The sequence below is a fragment of the Gorilla gorilla genome, chromosome 6 (assembly GCF_029281585.2).
Source record: "Gorilla gorilla gorilla isolate KB3781 chromosome 6, NHGRI_mGorGor1-v2.1_pri, whole genome shotgun sequence".
Classification (NCBI taxonomy): Eukaryota; Metazoa; Chordata; class Mammalia; order Primates; family Hominidae; genus Gorilla; species Gorilla gorilla.
This window is the reverse complement of record NC_073230.2, coordinates 130,149,480-130,170,522: the sequence shown is the minus strand read 5'-3', so window position 1 is coordinate 130,170,522 and position 21,043 is coordinate 130,149,480. Positions and strand designations below refer to the sequence as shown.

Genomic DNA, 21,043 nt, shown 5'->3' with positions numbered 1-21,043 from the left:
TTTTATAGTCTTTTAGAGTAATAGTATTTTTTAGAGATTACAGATACAAAATATTAAATTACATTATGGTTATGCCTCATTCCTGATAAAACATAGGTAATATCTTTATCCTTTGCTACTAATTTATTAAAACAGCACAGAGAACATTGATCCCCTCATCCTTATCCTTAATGGAATCTACCAAATGGAATCTTTGAAAGATGTTTCCGGTTTTAGTAAAGAAAGGTTTTCTCTCTTATTGTTAAATAATTCTTAAATTCCCAGTCTCTCATCTGAGACCGCTAATAAAATGAAATCCACCATTAATCAAGCAACTGTCAAAATTAAAATACATGTTTGAGGCAAAATTTACACTCAATTCTGAAATGTTTGTAATCACATTCATTACAAAAATGTACTGTATAATTTAGCACAGGTGATTCATGCTACAAAGTCCTTCATATTTTTGCATCTTATTAAATCTAAACTTAAATTTAAGAAATTTGAAAATCTCCAATACATTTTACTAGACTTCAATGGAAAAATAAAATTTGATGTTTTAAACTTTCCTCTTATGCCAATCTGAAGACATATTTTATTTATCTGTCTCTTTTAAAATACACATTTTGCAAACATGGATACTGGACTCTTTATGTGCCTAGGCACTGTTCCAAGATCTTCACAATATTAACTCAATTTTTCCTTAAAACTCCCTTAGAGCATCAGTATCATTACTATCCATGTATGACAGATGAGAAATTGTCCAAGGTCTCTGACAAGTAAGGCTTGAGCTGTGACTCAAATCTAGACAATATAAATAGTATTTTGATCAAAGTATTTAAGAGGGATTATTTCACTCAAAGAAAATTTCTCCCTCCCTGTTATTTCTTAAACCTTTGAAACCTGGGTCTCTTAACTTTATCAAGAATTTAATTTTAAAATAATTTGTCAGGTCAAGAAGCCCACATGCAATATTTATTTTCCAAATCATTAGGTCTGGAAAGATCATCTTCAAGCATGTGGAGGGGTGGGGAGCTGGGGGATGTGGAGGAGGTAAAAACGCAGCAAACACAGTGAACGTCTGTACCACATTGCTAAAGAATGAGGTCCTGAGAGCTGGAGGGCACTGGGTAGGGGCCTGCTCTGCTTTGAAGAATGAGGTCATGCTCAATGTTTTAAACTCATCAGTCCTGCCTATAAAAGGGTGTGGGTGAAAAAGAAAAAAAGGACAAATTAGCATCATTTTCAAAAGAAGTTAAATATGTCAGGCGGTAAAGTGTCCTAATTCTGTCTTCAGGGAACATATATCAAACCAGCCTGTAGTTAGTTCTGCAATCAGTGAAACCATCTGCAAGGAATACTCCATCCCCCAATCTTGTTCCTACAACACATGCCTATTGAAGGAAATGTCACAGTTAGTCAAATGCATGTGGAAATTTTCTCAGCATTACCTAATTGAAACATTGGGCCAACCTTTCTTTGAACAAAAAACAATTTGTTATAGCCTGCTGAAAGAAAGCACACCAATGGCTTTGACTAATGAGAACAATATAAATAGTCCAAATGATATACTGTTCAATTTCTCTGGGTTTTCAGGAGCACCATTACCTACGTCTCATAACCACTTTTTAAGCCTGTAAGAAGAAAGCAAGGGCTAGTAGCCCTTTACAGATATTTATTTCTAAGGCAAATATTAGATTTGGTGGCAATTTGCTTTGAGAATTATATCAATTGTTGATTCTTTGTGCTAATACAGATCATTGAAAAAAGCACACAATTCCAAAATGTTATATTGTTAAATAGACACTAATTTCTTTATCATTAAAACTACAAATGAAACAATGTGTATAAATGGTGCAGTTGCTGGAACAAAGCAAGTGCTCAATAAACTGAATTATAATCATGTATATTTTATGACAGAAATGAAACTGTCCTTATTATGTGTGTCACTGCTAGTAATATTCTGCTTCAGATTGTGAGTTACTAGGATAGGAATTTTTACCTGGCACTTTTCATACCTCTGACATTGTATAAGGCATTGGGCATATATACGTACATTATTTCTTGAGATGAGGGGTCAAAACTTTCATCAGATATTCTAAGGGGCACATTGCCTCCTCCAAAATGTTAAGAACCACTGGCCAGAGGAATCATTTGCTTTAACTTATCCTATATAAAGCCAAACTTTGTTTGATAAAGCCAAAAATATCCTTAAAAAAATACATCAGCCGGCCACTGGCTCATGCCTGTAATCCCAGCACTTTGGGAGGCCGAGGTGGGCAGATCACAAGGTCAGGAGTTTGAGACCAGCCTGGCCAAAATGGCGAATCCCAGCTCTACTAAAATTACAAAAATTAGCCGGGTGTGGTGGCAGGCGCCTGTAATCCCAGCTACTCGAGAGGCTGAAGTAGGAGAATCGCTTGACCCCGGGAGGTGGAGGTTGCAGTGAGCCAAGACTGTGCCATTGCACTCCAGCCTGGGTGACAGAGCGAGACTCCATCTCTAATAATAGTAATAATAATAATAATAATAATAATAATAATAATGATAATGTTTTAGACTCGGTTTGGCTGTGGGAAAAGGACTTATAAAAATGCCCAACCTGAGGCTGCAGAGAAAAGGAAATACTTATGCTGTTGGTGGGAATGTAAATTAGCTCAGCCACTGTGGAAGACAGTTTGGAGATTTCTCAAAGACCTTAAAACAAAATTACCAACTGACCCAACAATACCATTACTAGGTATATATCCAAAACGAAAATTATTCTACCAAAAAGACACATGCACTTGTATGTTCATCGCAGTGCTATTCACAATAGCAAAGACATGGCATCAACCTAGATGCACATCCACAGTGAAATGGATAAAGAAAATGTGGTACATATACACCATGCGGAATAATACTACACAGCCATAAAAAAGAATGAAATCATGTCCTTTGCAGCAACATGGATGCAGCTGGAGGCCATCATCCTAAGGGATTTGATGCAGGAACGAAAAACCAAATACCACATATTCTCACTTATAAGTAGGAGATAAACACTGGGCATACATGGACATGAAGATGGCAATGATAGACAATACTAGATGGGGGAGAAAGGGAGGGAGGCAAGGGTTGAAAAACTACCTCTTTGGTACTATGCTCATTACCTGGGTGGTGGGTTCAATTGTACCCCAAACCTCAGCATCACAAAACATACTCATGCAACAAACCTGCACAGGTACCCCCTGAATCTAAATTAAAAGCTGAAATCATGAAAACAAAATACTTCGTATCTAAGATCTCTTCTTTCACCACCATCCTCACTATGCTGGTATATACCTTTGCTTGAGTTAGTTTGGCTTGAGAAATGGGGAAGGAAGTGAAGAAAGATGGACAAAAGATAAAATTTTGGAGCAATTAACGCCCATAAAGACGTGGGCATCAGGGACTGGCATTATCAAAAAGAGGTTCCCTCTACTTCTGTTTTAGTTACAACCTGTTTCAAAGTTTCAAATGTCACATTGGAAATCCAGCTACTCAAGCAGAATATTTTAGGAAAAAAACCTCTCAGCGTTCCTTTCTATTTCTGTGTCCAGTTCAGAAATCAGAAGACAAATTCTTAGAATGTCAAAACATAAACTTGAAGCAACAATGAGGGAATACTGCAGAGGCAGTACTTAGAGAAACTTCTCTGCATGCTGTCAGAAGCTAGGAAGACCCAATTCTCCTGCACATTGTGTTGGCTCTGCTGCTCTGCTGGGTAGCAAAAGTTTACTTCTTCTAGCAGAGGAAGCAGATGTGAGTTGGAGAAACATGCAAAACAAATGTGCGGAGCAAAAGTTTTTATGTAAATGGTAATCTATCTGATCATAAGTGGCATGACCTCATGAGGTGAGTGTTCAACATGACTCTTTCTCATCAACACAAAAGATAATTTATATAAGTGCTGAAACAGATCATGATTGAAAGAACATGCCACTCTGATCTTTGCTTGCTTTATGAGAAAACTGAATGTTAAACAAAACCTCCCAAGCCTTGGATGTGTGCAAATGCTTCCTGGCCACTGGGGAGGTCTATGCATTCAAAATGTCTCTGTGCACCTGCTGCTCATGAAAATAACATTTCGCTTCCCTAGGCGCTTTGTGGGCTCTTGGTAAATAATGGTAAAGGATGGCTCACTGGTAAAAGATGCCTCAGTCCATGGACAAAGAATCTGAAATACCTGCAAATGTTGTGCATTTAAATCAAGGGCACTTAACAAGACTTGAAAGAATGCCGACAGCCCAGGTCATTTGATATTGAAGTAGGTGCCACTGCTAAAGATCTCTTACAGTGAAACAGAAGAGTAGAACCAACTACTCTGTTAGGCACAGCAGCCACAGTGCATACAGCATGTGATATTTTAGGGGCCCCCAAATTTTTATTTTCTTTAAAAGCAGAAAGAAAACAAACTTTTCAGTCAGAGAAGACAGTCTACATCTGTAATATAAATACATGTGTCTTTATATCAACACTATTGTAAAATGTAATATTTATTTATTTGTTGGAACAAAGGGTCCACAAAGGGAAAAGTGACTAGGACCCACAAATGTCAGGAATACAATCTATGGGGCAGCCCAGTTCACTCAATCTCATTTCTAACTCCCAATCAATTCTTCTCATCTCTCTTCCCCAATTCCCAACAAGTTCTTCCTGTCCGGCATCTTCAGTATTATTTGCTCCTATTTCTTTAGTTGTTCTCTTTCTTCCTCAATTTGAAGTCAGCAAGACTTATATTCAAACCCCACCTTTACTACTGATCTATTTCATAGAAAGGGTTGACAAGATTTCTAACCTTTCTAAAGCCTTAGTTTCTCCATATGTTAAAAAATAAGAGGAGCATTAAAAAATCACCTATGTTCAAGGTTGGGGTAAAGATTAAATTAGGCAAGAAGGTAAAGTGCCTAACATAATGCCTGGCACATAACAAAAGTTCTACAAATGCTTCATTGCTACTACACCTATTACCTCGGCTGCTGCTGTTGCTGCTATTGGTATTCCCCTATAGCACACAGCATATTTCTCAGAACAAAGTGCATAATGGGTACTTAATAAATGTTACTAGTTGAGAGCACTTCACTATAGCACATATTGTATTGTTGAAAAATTAAATCATATTCCTCTGGAAAATTGAAGTAGGCAAGGTAACTAATAACCATTAAAATAGGTATTTAATTGACAGTACAACTTTGAAAACTAATAGGTTTTTATTAAATAATTACTGATAAATGCACTCCCTATTCTGATTATGGATATTTGCTATTAGATAACTATCACTTGAGCTATTTTATAATAGCCCTCTATGGTGTTGGAAGGGTACAAAAAAATAAATGAGAGAGTTCTAAACCATTTCAAAATATCATAACTGAAGTCATTCACACATCATTTAATATCTCAGAATCTAGATGGCTAATTGATTTTTTAAAAATAAGTCATCAAATGCCAGTTTCAAATGTGTAGCTAAATGCTGGAGAATTTTTTAAATCCTATTTTCTCCTTCCTTAGTATTATCTGTTTTAAAATGCAAGCTGTTTCAAACAGATCTGTGAAACATAGTCTCCAAGCTTCTCCTATATATAACCTTTCTGTAGCTTTTATTTATGACCCTATTCTGGTGCAACATTTTGAGGGCAAAATGTACATGACACCATAGATCATCTATACAAATCAACTTGTGTGAATATTATATTGTTCCCCATGTCAAAACTTTTTGATTTGGAAAGGGGTATTAAAAGAAACATTCCCCTATGTGTATAGCAATTTTCTTATAAGTATATTTTATTAATTCCTAAACACTACATATTCTAGCCACAATAACAGTTTATTACTTTCTAAATCTTTCTTCCTAACAGCAAAACATTATACTGTTTATGGGTAAATCAAAATGAAATAACAGACTCATTATATTACATAATGTTTTATGTTTCATTAACGATCTTTTCTATAATTGAATGCATGCTTCTGATTGTAATAATTACATTGGGCAGAAAAGAAGGCAGATTAATGAATAGAATAAAGAGCTGTCAGAATAGTATCACTGTCTACAGAAATGATTTAAAATACAAAGATGAAAGATAAGAATGATTCTCCAACATACAACACAGAAGGATTGCCCATAAATTATTCACACTCCTAGTAAACACATAGGACAGTAGAAATACAGAAACCCATTTGTCTAAACCAGTGGTTCTCAATCAGGGTTGACTTTGTCCCTCAACAGACATTTGGCAATGTCTGAAGACATTTTTGGTTGACACATCTTGGGGAGGGGGTTGCTATAGGAATCTAGTGGATAGAGGCCAAGAGTGCTGCTAAACATCCAACAATAAAGAGAATAACTTCCCTGGAACAAAGAAATATCTAGCTTCAAATGTCAATAGTGCTGAGATTGAGAAACTCTAATCCCAATCTGGTTATATGTTATGTAAATTAACTCTTTCTCCTTCACTGGTAATAACTAAACTAAGAGCTAATTAAATTCAGAGCTGTCTCTGGGACAATCATATACAAATTCTAGTTAGCATAAGAATAATTAAAATACAGGCATTAAATAAACTCAAATAGTTCATTATGGCTAAGTTGGTACTTAACAATGTTTGATAAAATGTCTATTAATAAATTAATCAAATTATCTTACTATTTATCAAAATGTTATTGTAACTGATTTTTTAACTGACTGGTATGCTTTATCTTTGCTTACTCTGCCATGCTAGTCTTTTGGCAAAATGGTAACATGCAGAGTTGATGCTCAGAAGGTAAGAGAATAGGTGAAGGAGAAATTAGGAGGCTTGATTAATCTTAAATTGGTTTCTTCTTCTTTGGTTATTTGGAAGTGGATGGCCTTTTAAGTTTGCTGTAGTTTGAATGTCCCCAAAATTCATGTGTTGAAACTTAATCCCCATTGTGATGGTATTAAGATTTTTAGGATGTGATTAAATCATGAGAGTTCCACTCTCATAAATGGATGAGTGCCTTATAAAAGTGCTGGAGGTAACTACTTTAGACCCTTTTGCTGCCCTTTGCGTCTTTCCCCATGTGAGGACATAGAATTTTCCCTTTTTGCTCATTTCCCGCTTCCACCATGTGAGGATGCAGCACGAAGAACCTCACCAGACACCAAAGGCTGGTGCTTTGATTTTGGACTTCCCAGCCTCCACAACTAAAGGAAATACATTTCTGTTCTTTATAAACTACCTAGTCTCAAGTATTTTGTTAGAGCAGCACAAATATATTAAGGCAATGTTTATTTAAAATTTAATAATGGAGTTCATTAGGCCAAAATCTAATTTGAAATGTAGGGAGAAATTATAATTTTTCCCTTTGACCTATAAATAAAATATAATAAAAGTTTAGTTCATTTTCCTTTAGATTTGCCTGCATAGGCTTTGGGGATTTAAATGTAACAGCTTGCCATTTAATCTGCAACAGTTTGACTCTAGATTTCAGCCCTACAAATATAGTGAGGACACTGTGGTTGTTGACAGAAAGGAAAAAAAAAAAAAAGAACAGCTTGGAAAAGTAAAAATTTGTAAGTCTCATGATGTATATCTGCTTAGCTATTAATTTGAAACCTAAAGACACTAATGAGATTAAATATAAAAGAGAAATAATAGAAAAGTCTATGGGTTAGAATTTTAAGTGGAATCTATGGTGAGAAAATTTTACCCCTGCTGTTGACTTCCCCCAGCTCATGAAGCCACTTGTGCCTAGTAAAGTATCTAAAGCAGTCCACATTATTCACGCCACATTTTTGTGTTCACTCATTTGACACTTTCTAAAAAGTACTAGTGCTTATCAGATAATTTTCCATGTTATAAAATATAATACTTACTGTGGGACCACACATAAACTGTAAATTAAGACCTTGTGGAAATGATTCTTATAAATTACCAACATACTTTTCTGCAATCATCTGTAGGATTCATCCCACAAGAATTTTCTAATACTTTTCTTGATATTATAGTAACATTTTCCTGACGTAATCTATTCTTTAAGGTAATGGCATGATAATTAACTTGTTTCTGATCAATACAACATTGGAGAAACGTGTCATGGAAGAAAGGAATATATAACTTTCCCACCAATCTTTTTTCTTAATTTATTGAGGTATAATTTATATGCAGTATACATAATTTATATATATACACAAATACACATGTATAGTTGATATATTGTATAATTTTAAACAGTAGATTGCAAAAATCTTAAACGCACAGTTAATTAAATTTGTATCTATCTATATAGCACCTAGTTATATATGTAACCAGCACCCAGATTAAGATATAGGACATTTGCCCAAAAAGTTCCCTCATGCTTAGTTGTACCTACACCTTCTAGTAACTGCTATTCTGACTTCTATAAACATAGATTAGTTTTGCTTATTCTTGAACTTCATATAAGTGAAATACAGTATTTCTTTATATATCTGGCTTCTTTTAAATTTTTGTTTTTAATTGTTGTGGATACATAATAGTTGTATATATTTATGGGATACATGTGATATTTTGATATAAGTATACAATATGTAATGATCAAATCAGGGTAATTGGGATATCTATCACACCTCAAGTATGTGTCATTTCTTTGTGTTAGGAACATTCCAATTCCACTCTTCTAGTTGTTTTGAAATATGCCATGAATTACTGCTAACTACAGTTGCCCTGTTATACTATTGAACATTAGACCTCATTCCTTGTATTGGTGTTTTTGTGCCCATTAACAACCACTCTTCATCCCAGCCTCTCCACTGCCCTACTCAGACTAGGGTTAACCAGCATTCTACTCTTTATCTCCATGATATCCACTTGTCTTTGGCTCCCACATATGACTGAGAACGTGTGATATTTGTCTTTTTGTTCCTGACTTATTTCACTTAATATCTTCCAGTTCCATCCATGCTGTTGCAAATGGCAGGATATCATTTTTATGGCTGAGTAATACACCATTGTATATATGTACCACATTTTCTTTATCCATTCATCCATTGATGGACACTTAGGTTGATTCCATATCTTGGCTATTGTGAATAATGCTGCAACAAACATGGGAATGCAGATAGCTTTTCAATATACTGATTTCCTTTATTTCAGAAATATACTCAGCAGTGGGATTGCTGGATTACACAGTAGTTGTATTTTTAGTTTTTTGAGAAACCTCGATACTGTTCTCTATAGTGGCTGGACTAGTTTACTTTCCCACAAACAGAGTACAAGCGTTCTCTTTTCTCCACATCCTTGCTAGCATTCATTATTGATGTCTGGCTTGTTTTTATGAATGTAAGGTTTTGAAGATTGTTTCATATTTGTGTGTATCCGTACTTCATTTATTTTTAATGCCCCAATAGTATAATATTGGATTTGTTTCCTTTCTTACTGAATTTTTTTAACTTTTAGCTACTATGAATAAAACCAATATGAAGATTTTGTGTATGTGTGTCTTTTTATGGGCATATGACTTCATTTATCTTAGGTGTATAGCTAGAAGGACTGCTGAATCATTTATATATATTTAGCTTTAGTGGATACTGCCAAAGTTCTCCAAAGTGGTCAAACATTTCACACTCCTCCCAGCAATGTATGAAAAAAATGCTCCACCAAAAAGGGTAAGAATATTTAGTTTAGAAATAATTATACACACAAATATACACAAATATACAAAAGCACACCTCCCTCTAAGTTTTTGTTTATTTTTTTAAACATTTTTGGTGTGGCTATATTATTTGTTCTTCAATTCAGAAGCAAGTTGAGACAGCAATCCAAATAAAGCAAATTGAAAGGTCAAAACCTGAGAGGAACATATTTTAAAGTCTTCTCCATAGTGTAGACCAGTGTTTCCTCAAATCTGTCCCACAAAAAAATATTAATAGCTATTCTATTAAAACCATATCAAACAAGTTTGGAAATGAAACACACTATATATTTTCCATACTATAAATGAACCACCATTTAAATTACTATATTAGAGATTCAGGGAAGTCCTATAGTAAAGACATCTACTTAACTTTGTTTAGCTTATTGCTTCATCAACCAATGGGTTTATTTGACCATGGAACTCTATTCTACTCTTTTTAAAGTATGCTTATTCACATCTTTGAGAATAACATATTTGTCTTTCTTTGAATGAATCTTCAGACCAATGTGAAATTCCATTTGATTTAGTGGTAATTCCTAAATTAGTGATATGTTTTCCTCAAAAAATAAAAATTATACCAACCCCTGAGATTTTTAAAGCTCTTGGAAACAGATAAGACAGTGGCGGGGTGATTACTGTGCCTGGCTGTTACATTTATAAAAAACATGGTAACCATGCTACCTATCAAGGCCCAGTCAGCAATACCTCTCTTTTACTAACCAGCTATTCTTCAAAGCTCCCAGTAACATATAATGTGACATGATATATTTGCAAGTATACTTTCTGAGTGAATTAATAGATATGTGATAAAAATACCAATTACTACTTCCCTGAAATCACCTGTAGCAAGGGGTATATGATATGAGGAAATGTACAAAGTTATACATAGGATCCTTAAAAGAGGAAAAATAGGGAAAAACCGTAGAACAAAAGTGTTAGGGTAACATTCACCCTTCTCCAAAATGAACAAGGTTACAAAATGGTATGTGTTGCTCACAAGAGAAACTACAGCCTTGCGAAATGATTACTGTATGAGAAGTGAATGAGAAATTTAACTATCCCAAGCAAATTTAGTTTCATTTATCCAGTATCCTTTTTGTAAAATAGCTTCATAAATTTTCCTCTTATTCTTCAAAGTAAATTCTACTAAATCTAGTTTAAAATTTCAAAAGTAGATCCAGGGACAAATCCAAGAAAAATAGCCTAATTTAAAAGGAAAATGTGAAACCGATTTCACAACTAAGTGTGAGTCCTCAGACACTTTTTTTGAACATTAACCACAATAAGTCCACTGAAAACAATGAGCACAGACAGTAGCCATCACACTAAAAAGAAAATCACTCACAACGAGGTGACTTAGATACCTGGCTGGGATTCTCACTTTTTTGAAATGAGACCACAGTTTCGATTTCAAGGCATACAATTTCTTGTAATAGTTTTCATTTGGCATTTTCCGCCTGGGTTAACAGATCATTCCCAATTCAACCCAAGTGCAAATGTAAACTTCACTTACCTGCACAAAACCACATGCTGTGAAGGCCTCAAACAAGGGCAGACTTGGGCGGTCTTCTCTATAGATGGTGAGTTTGTACGTGATCAGGGTCTCACCGTGTGCTGGAGATTCATCCACAACAAATATTGAGATTTTGTTCATTCCTAAGCCCAGAGGGTAGCTGGCAAAGCTGGAGAGAAAGAGGGAGAGAGAAATAGAATATGAATAGGGGAGATTTATTCAGCCCAAACTGATTCATATATCAATATTTACTAAATACCTATTTGAATAAATAACAGGAAAGGTCTGTACAATTTCATAAGAAACCTAAAATATGAAAATAAATAAATATCTCTTTCACAGTACTTTACTATGCCAAGAGTGTTCTTTTAGGGCAAGTTATATCTTCCACAATTAAAGCAAAGGAAACTAATATTTATTAACCACCTGCCAGGGTCACACATTATCTCATTTAATACAATAGGATTGTCCCCATTTTAAATATAAAGACCATGACCTAGAACTGGTAAACACATCATTCAAAGTCACATAGAAGAGTCAGGGTTTGGAACCCGGGTTGTCCTGACTTGAATCCTTTCTTTCTACTAGACGTGGCTCCCGAGGGTTCCAAGTACGTTTCCTTCCCTACAGCATGGAACCATGAGTATTTTCTTTGCTATGGACACAGCACAGAATAAGGTTCTATCTTCTTTTTAAAATTATGAACAAAAGAGTTGCTGACTTTTAAAAGAATCAATAGGAAAAAAAGCCAGTGAGGTTAGGAAAGTTAGGGGTACTGTGTCCACAAATTGTGCACCAATTGGTTTAAGCAATCAATTTTTGAATATTCAAAAACTTGACATCTTCGAGAATGTTAAAACTTAAAGACAACAATAAGTAAAATTTTTCCTTAATGGATCTTCTCTATATTTCATATAACAAGATCCTTTCTTGTTAAAATACTGTTACAAAGATGAGCTGCAAAGGTTACAAATCTTTTTTAAAAAAAATGAGAAGGGGAAAGTTCACACCTTGGCAATCTTTCAACTGATCATAATTATGAATCAACTTTTCTGAACCACTTTCAAAGTTTGCATCAAATGTCTACTTCCCAGTACAGTGTCTCAACACAGCCCCAGTCAACATCCCATACCTTGGCCCTGCCTGCTCGTACAGGTGCACCTTGCACTGACACTTAGGAGTTTCCACTCCAATTGTCACTGTTACCACATCAAATGGGACTTCACAGTAATAATCTTTGATCTTTGGATGAAAGTCAGGATTTAGTTCCAAATGTGGATGTGTGAAGATCTGCTTGATATGACATGGTGTGTTTTTATCTGTTAAAAAAAACAAAAACAATGACAAAGACAACTGTGAAGTGGGTAAATATCTTTAAATAATATATGATTAGGTTTTTCTTTTTCTGTTTCCTTTGAACAACTTCAATGATCCCTGCTGACTTTCCAATCAGTACCCTGATCATAGTTGATTTGTGGCTGCAGCTGGCTTTTCAATTCATCAGATTTTGTAGAATTTGCCTCATATAACAGCTGTTGACTTTAGTCGGCGTTATATAGATGGTATTTTCTGCTCAGCCCTTGAAAGTTTAAAGTTTAAAGGCACACAAGGTGGGAAAATGTCTCTCCTGTGGATTGATAACATTTTTGTGATATTTACTGCAACTATGTAAGTGGGAGTGATGGCTCCGTGGGATGGTGGCAGAAGAGGACCAGCAAGGAATGAGGAAAATTTCTTAATGTGGAGTGTCATTGAAATACCACTTGATTGATATAGTATCTTATAGGCAGTGTGGGGCAAAGACTGCAAACTCCAGTATTATACCAAACAGACACAAAAACAAGGGCATCCTGAAACTGCTCCATGCCCAGGCCACCTTACTTGGGAAAGTACCATAAAGTGTAAGAAGGAAATACTATCCTCTGCTCCATCCTGTCATAGAATCTAGAATATTACTTCATATCATTGATTCTGAGGCATTAAAAAAAACCTTTCTCTTTGTTAGCCCAATTATTTACAGCTTTATTTCAGTGAGAAAAAAAGAAAAACTTGTTTTATAGGCACATACACCAGCTACTGTTAAGTTATATTCAATGTTAATGTTTAGAATAAACAAATTACCCAAAAGCTTAACAAAGTGTTTTTCAAAGAAATGTCAAGGAGTATTTCATTCCATCAATACTTTCCAATTGTCAACAAAATGCTAACAAAGATAAACATACAAAATTCTATAAAAATCAGTAAAATTAAAGTATCTTGGTGTTGCCTTACATAAAATGTTCAGTGACATTTAACAACATGGCAACAAAAAAGATAACACAGAATTTGCTACAGAAAGCTATAAAACTGAACTTAGAGAAAGGAGATTATTTTAGTAACTGTTGTTTTTTCCTCTGCTTTTACATAGCTATAATATTGATTTTCCTAAAATCAAATCTGATGATTTGTCTTCCATTCTTTAGTGGTTTCTCATCATTTCCAGAGTCAAGTCCAAGCTCCCAATAAGGCAAACAAGGCATTTCACAATCCCTTCCTTGTCTTGCTCTCCAGCTGCATTGCCCATTTTGCCCAGTCTCTGTGCTTCAACAAGACCAAAATTTTTATTTTTCTTTGATGGATGTGGAGGTGCACCACCAAATCCATGACGATGGGTACCACCAACCCATATGGATGCATCATTCTAGTTCTGGGGACTAGGTCTCTGTATAGCTCCCATTATGGAATAAAACAATTAAAATGAAAAAAAAAACCCTATATATGTCTGACCTATACTCTATAGTTTTCTCAGGCTATGGAAGAAAAACAAATTAAGGTATAAATTATGAACAATAATAATACAATAGATATACTGTAATTTTATTTCATAAAAAAACTTAATAAAAAATAAACAACTGGTAATGTTGGTTGAATAACTCACTGAATTGGGTAAACTCTCTGCTTCATTAATTTTACTTGTAATTTGACCTAATGGTCAATGAAAGATAGTATCTGGCTGACAGATGCAGGTGGACTGCATCTATAATTTCAACGATCCTAACAGCCCCTGAAATTTTCTTATAATAAAAAAGAAAAAAGAATGAAGGCAGAAACTGTTTTTATTAGAAGTCATTCTGTAAAGGACCACAGTTTTTAATTCAAATTCAACCACTTATTAATAATACATTCTTTTTTCATCAAAGTTTTTTCTCCAGAAATTTCTCTGTTAAAGACCCCGAGATAAGCACAATAAAAACAGGACATTATTAATCATGAGGTTTGATTCAAATGGCTGCAAGCCCAATATAACATTAAAAAAGCTGGAGTTGAGTTATGGGCTGTGCTTTGGAAATGACCATTGCCCAGGCACAAAGGGAATATAAACAGTTGCACTTTTCTGCTCAGAACTAGCAAAGTGAATAACAAAAGAGGAAGATCTTTTTTCAAAATAAAACATAGAAGATGTGCTTTAACTTGATAGAATATATTTTTATAAAGATTCTCTGAGAGTTAATTTCCCTGCAGTTTATACTTTCACTTAATAGTCACGGTTTTCAATGGGGTCTGCCCTCCTTAGAAACTGAAACAGCTTGGCCGGGCGCGGTGGCTCACGCCTGTAATCCCAGCACTTTGGGAGGCCGAGGCGGGTGGATCACGAGGTCAGGAGATCAAGACCATCCTGGCTAACACGGTGAAACCCCGTCTCTACTAAAAACACAAAAAATTAGCTGGGCGTGGTGGCGGGCGCCTGTAATCCCAGCTACTGGGAGGCTGAGGCAGGAGAATGGCGTGAACCCAGGAGGCGGAGCTTGCAGTGAGCCGAGATCGCGCCACTGCACTCCAGCCTGGGCGACAGAGCGAGACTCCGTCTCAAAAAAAAAAGAAACTGAAACAGCCCTAGATGACAGGAAATAAATGTGCAATCGTTCTCTTCAGCAAGTGCTTACTTTTGGTTTCATCAGAAAGTCTCCATCTCTGGTGTGAGCACTACCTCCTAAACCCCTGTCTGAAAGCTGATTTAGTTCTGACATCATCTTCCACTGAAGTATCAGTGTTGCCGCCTACAAACACCTGGTGTTTGCTTGGCATCTTTCCCATCCCAGTCTCAACTTGTCTCAGGCCAGCTTACCTGAGATCTACGGAGAACCCAGCACGAGGCACAGTGGTAGCAGGCTGCTTAACCTATTTGGCAAGTATATATGGGAAAGCTGTTCGAAGTTTTGGTCGCTTTTAATGGATTTCCTTTAACTGCAGAATTTGATTGCTCTCTTGAGGAATAATCATAACTCATATTGAACATGAGAAGAGCCTAGACTCTTAAAGATAATCCCACCTGTTCTGAGGCATCCTCACATTATTTTTAAATCTTATTTTATACCATAAAAGCAGGAAGATTAATTACTAAAGATCCAGGCAGGACTAATTTTTATCAGCATAAAAACATGAACGAAGTTAAAGTGCCTCTCTAACATATTCACATCATCTACACCATATTACATGGGAACTGGAAAAAAAAAGTGAGATCATCCAATGCAATCCTTTCATTTTACAAATGAGGAAATAGAAGCCCAAAGAGGCGAAGTTGCTTTCTGGATGTTGCATCTTGCCTTCGGCCTGGCACAGAGTGGACCCTCAACAAGTGTTCACTCTAATTTTGCTCCTAGTTTTCTCACTAGTCCTTTTCCCACCATACTCTAGACAACAGTTTTCCAGGAGAATGGAGTAGCATGTATTTTTCTGGGGGTAGGAGATTGGATGGTGAGTGCAGGGAAGGAATGGCATAAGTAATACTTGCTATCTTTGTTCTCTGTTAGCAATACTTTATTTAAAATGCCATTTTCTTTAATTGGCTATATATGTTAATTCTATTAAACTATATTATTATAACCTCTCAGCCTACCATGACCTTAACAATAGTGATAAAACATCATGAATGAATTAAATTGCATTTTAGATGAAAATTAGATTTTATTAAATTCAAAGACGTCTATTAATAATAAATTAGGCCAGTCACGGTGGCTCATTCCTGTAATCCCAGTACTTTGAGAGGCTGAGGCGGGAGGACCACTTGAGATCAGGAACTCAAGACCAGCCTGGGCAATGTAGCGAGACCTCCTTTCTATACAAAATTGCATAAATTGTCCAGATGTAGTAGCTCATGCCTGTAATCCTAGCTACTTGGGAGGATGAGGGAGGAGAACTGCTTTTGCCCAAGAAGTCGAGGTTGCAGTGAGCTATGATGGTGCCACTGCACTCCAGCAAGGACAACGAAGTGAAATCCTATCTATAACAAATAAATAAATAATATAATAAATTAAATCTAAATCTATACTTTTTTTCAGCTTTAATGTTTTACTGAAATTGATTTTTTATTTGTGGAAAACTAAATTTTCTAAGTTGATTTTTAGCACCAAATACATACAGCTATATGTATACATATACATACACACACGTATATATATATTTTAAGGTATACATTATCAAGAAAAATCTTGCTATATAGAACTCAATTTTTCTACAATATATTATAAAATATTAAGAAAACCCAGGAGTTTTTCTTTTTCTTTTTTTTTGGAGAAAGTGTCTTGCTATGTCACTCAGGCTGGAGTACAGAGATGCAACCATAGCACACTGTAACCTTGAACTCCTGGACTCAAGTGATCCCCCTGCCTTGGCTTCCCAAAGCACTGGGCATATAGGTGCATGCCACTGTGCCCGGCCTAAATTCAGGAGCTTTGAACAGAGAATCTGAAGATCTAGCTTTGTGATACAGCTCAGGCATTTAATAACCCTGTGACTTTGGAAAAATCAATTAGACTCTCTAAGATTATATATTTGCGAGACCATCGTAATAATAATACTGACCACAATGAAGAAAATCATTTTTAAAGTTAATACAAACTTAAAAGTACTTACTTTTCTCGTATTATGTCTTGGTTAAAAAATGAATTTAAAAAATTGAAAATTGGCTTAAAAACTCTCAACTGTTATAAAGAAAATTCTACTCAAGTACTAACCATTACAGCAACAATCTGGTGAGAAAGAAATCACTGCCAGGTAGTGAGACCCCTAAAGATCAGTATATAAATCTGATAAGCCAAGCTCTTACATCTGAAAGGCTTCCAAGGCAATGCCCTACAACTCCTAAAGCCCTTCAAAGTGGGTTTGGAAGTCATTGTCCTTAAACAAAAAAAATGTAATATTTTATGTTCTTATGCAAAAGTGATAGATACTGACTCCATCGGAAATCTAATAACTTCTAAAATTTACTTTAACAATTATCAGCGTAAGATACCCACATACAATAAAATGATGGATTTTTTTTTTTTCAAAGTAAGGCTGTTCCCTAATTGTTCATTATGCTGCTACAACACTTTAATCTCAACTCACCATCACTGCAATGTATTTCTTTATTTTCATTTTTAATTTGTGGAACTGCAGCTGAAAAAAAAAGAAATGTAAATTTAAAATAAAAACCATTAATCAAAATGTTAAAATATACATTTAGCTATTAGATAACTTAATAAAACATGTTTTTCATTTAACTTTTATTATACTAGTGAACACTTCTAAGTAAAACTGTAAACTACAATAAAATAAGTTATTTTATTCAGAGCTCAGAAGAATTATTATTTCAAATAGAAAAATATTAAGAGAGAAAATGAATGGTCTAAATGCCATTTATTGCCTGAAGTTGATCAGCCAAGGTTCCTTATAGTTTTTATATCCTATGACTATAATTTCCCAAATCATTAGAATTATAAGAGTGCCATCCAGTCGGTTCCAGTAATATTTACTCTATATTTTTAATTCAACCAAATATTTATTTTAAAAACTCCTTAATACACATTTATGAAACAAATGAATGAATAAAACACTCAGGGTGCTTAAATCATTCATTTATAGAGGAAAAAACTGGTGGGCAAAAGAAAGGCAGTTTCTCTCAGCTCTTCACTGCACCTACTGATTCATTCTATTGAACCAGTGATTCTCAAATTCTGGCATCAGAATCATCTGAAGGGCTTGTTAAAAGACAAATTGCTGGGTCTCATCACCAGAGATTCTGACTGAGTAGATCTGAATTGCTAGGTTTCCCAGGTGATTCTGGGGAGAGGGGGACACACACTGAAAACCACTGTATTGGGCTAAATCCTGTTTCACAATAGAACAACTTTGAACTAAAAAAAAATATTATAGACATATAGGTGGGTACTTCTTTTCACTTTTTTTCTTTTTAGAATTAGAAGTATTTTTTTTCTTGTAACAAAAAGCTCGGATGTTCTCTGGAATGAAAAAATGGGAAAATAGAGATAAGCCAAAGAGGAAAAATATAAATCACCATTGATTTTTCATGAGCTTCACGGTGAGGTAGCCAATTGTTAGGTTTAACAATAGATCATAAAAAATTTTCATGTCATAAATATTCTTTCACAACAGAAGAATGGATTTATAACATTTTATTTGATGACTCTAGCTTAATTTGTGTGTCCGGTCCACTCTTATTGCAATAGTAATGAACTCTGTTTTTTTAATTTGTTGATAATTTATGTAATTAAATTTTGTATATATTATTTCCTTAAAATGAACATTTAGAAGTAAAATTTCTGATCTATAAAAATAACTTTTAAAGCTTTTCTTATATTTTAAATGGCCCCTTAATAGAGGTTGTTCTAATTTATACGTCCACCAGCACTATGAGAATACTGATTTCCCTACACTCTCTCCAACTTTACTATCTTTTTTAAAGTTTTATTTTAATTGACACATAATTCTGGGGTATAATGTGAAATATTTTGATACATGTATACATTGTGTAATGAATAAATGTGGCTAATTAGCATACCTATCACTTCAAACATTTAACATTTCTTTGTGATGAGATCATTCAAAATCCTCTCTTCCAGCTATTTAAACATATATATTGGTTAACGATAGTCATCCCACTTTTTAATAGAACAACAGAACTTTTTCTTCTACCTAACTATAACCAATCTCTGGCCACCTCCTTCCCTTGCTACCCTCCCTGGCCTCTAATAACTACTATTCTACTCTCTACGAGAGCATAAAACTGGTAACCCCTCTCTACTTCTGTAAGATCAACTTTTTCCGATCCCACATGAGTGAGATTATGGGGTTTTATCTTTTTGTGTCTGGCTTATTTCACTTAACATTCTCCAGGACTATCTATGTCACAAATAACAAACAACAGGATTTCTTTCTCTTTTGTGGCTAAATAGTATTCCATTGTGTACATATATCCCCATTTTCTTTATCCATTCACTGATGAACACTTAGTTTGATTCTATATCTTGGCTATTGCGTGTAGTGCTGTAGTTAACATCAGAGTACAAATATCTCTTCAACATACGGAGTTCATTTCCTTTGGATAGATATCCAGTAGTAGGATTGCTGGATTCCCTCTCTATAATTTTAAGAAAATCCTTTCCAAATTTAAGGGAAAACAGCATTTCCTTATTTAATTTTCATTTTTGATTGCTAATGAAGCTAAATAGTTTTGCGTTTTTTTGCCAGGAAATACTTATTTTTATGTTGAAATAAGTGGGACTATCTATATTTTTACCTTTTTTATTTTCTATTGCATCAAATGGCACTTGTGGTTTTTCAATGTTCTTATCTTCTGTGAAAGAATTCCTGCAAATGCAATGCCAAACAACTCTGGATTAATGAAATGAACAAAACGCGTGGAAATTACATCTAACACACTATCTTTTCTTCTCTATGGGCACAGTTACTTTGATGAACACAAAAAAACACTTTCTGCATTTCAATCCTCAAAACTGGCAATCTACCCTCAAAGGAAGTAGGTGGAAATATCATCCCTAATCAGTAGAAGCATATTTGAAGAAAACCAGGGTAAAAAGTCCCTCTCAGTCCAAATCTGAGGAATCTCAGATAGCTTGGGTCCAATAGAAGTGATTCAAGAATACACATTCTTATTGGAAATCTGTTTGGCTATAGTTATACTGTTTTGGAGCAAAAAATCTTGGAATCACCAAGGCACAGCCTGAGAAGAACATACATTTAATTGAAGAAATAATAAGTATACCATGCAGAAAATGACCTATGTCTTGTCAAGTCTTCTACCCTTAAACTCTAATTAACAGTAGTAAATAGCAAGGGTTAGTTAAATTCTGGTGTGTTCACCTAATTTTCTCTGTTGTATAACTAACTAAATACTTGGCCAGATTGCCCTTTAAATCCTCAAATTTGGGACCAAAATAATTTAAATTGCAGACAGAAAAACTGCTGGTCCTGATGATAAAGAACAGCAGGCAGGATTGTCTGCAGGCCCCCGACAAGACTTTCCTGTGCTGGTGCAAATCTCCATTTCCACCCCAGCACAATGGAGATAACAATGTTTACCTTACTTCACAAGGATGCTATGAGAGTTAAATACAATTTTCTTTGTTAAATAACATTTTAGAAATATGTATTGTCCCTGATATTGTGCTGGGTACTGTAATGGAGAAGAGATGAATAAGACATATTCAGCTCCAAATATAAACATCAGCTAGGAAATTTAAAAGCATCAAGGAATTAAAATTATTGCTAAGGTTGGAAGCCATGATAATTTTTTGCAGTTTTATTTTAAAAACTGTTTATTCCAGGTGACTTTTACAAAAGACACAACCCTGAAATGCACAGAAACTGAAGTTTGGAAAGGTTACTATCTTAATGGAATGAGACACTCTGTATGTAAAGGCATCTTGCAGTGATTTTCTGCATAATTTTGTGAATACATTGGTTCAAATCCATGTGGATATTCATTGAAAGCATTTCCTTAGAGCAATGTACAATGCAACTGTATTTCTAGGAAGGTAAAATTAGCACATGGTGCACCACATTGATTTTAAGATTTTCATTCTGTTCAGATTCACACTAATTCTGTTGAGATCTCTGGAT

At 34.9% G+C, this 21,043-nt stretch overlaps 1 protein-coding gene across 2 annotated transcripts in view; it reads right to left on the bottom strand.

Annotated features, from left to right (window-relative positions):
- Positions 1-21,043, bottom strand: part of CPED1 (cadherin like and PC-esterase domain containing 1) — a 312,286-nt gene that overhangs the window by 147,310 nt on the left and 143,933 nt on the right. For both annotated transcript variants that reach the window (XM_063708746.1, XM_063708747.1), the window contains 4 exons: positions 19,701-19,771; positions 17,510-17,560; positions 12,276-12,462; positions 11,144-11,312 (listed from right to left, as the gene is read on the bottom strand). In XM_063708746.1, the coding sequence (XP_063564816.1) occupies positions 11,144-11,312; positions 12,276-12,462; positions 17,510-17,560; positions 19,701-19,771 (478 nt within the window). The remainder of the gene's footprint in view (positions 1-11,143; positions 11,313-12,275; positions 12,463-17,509; positions 17,561-19,700; positions 19,772-21,043) is intronic.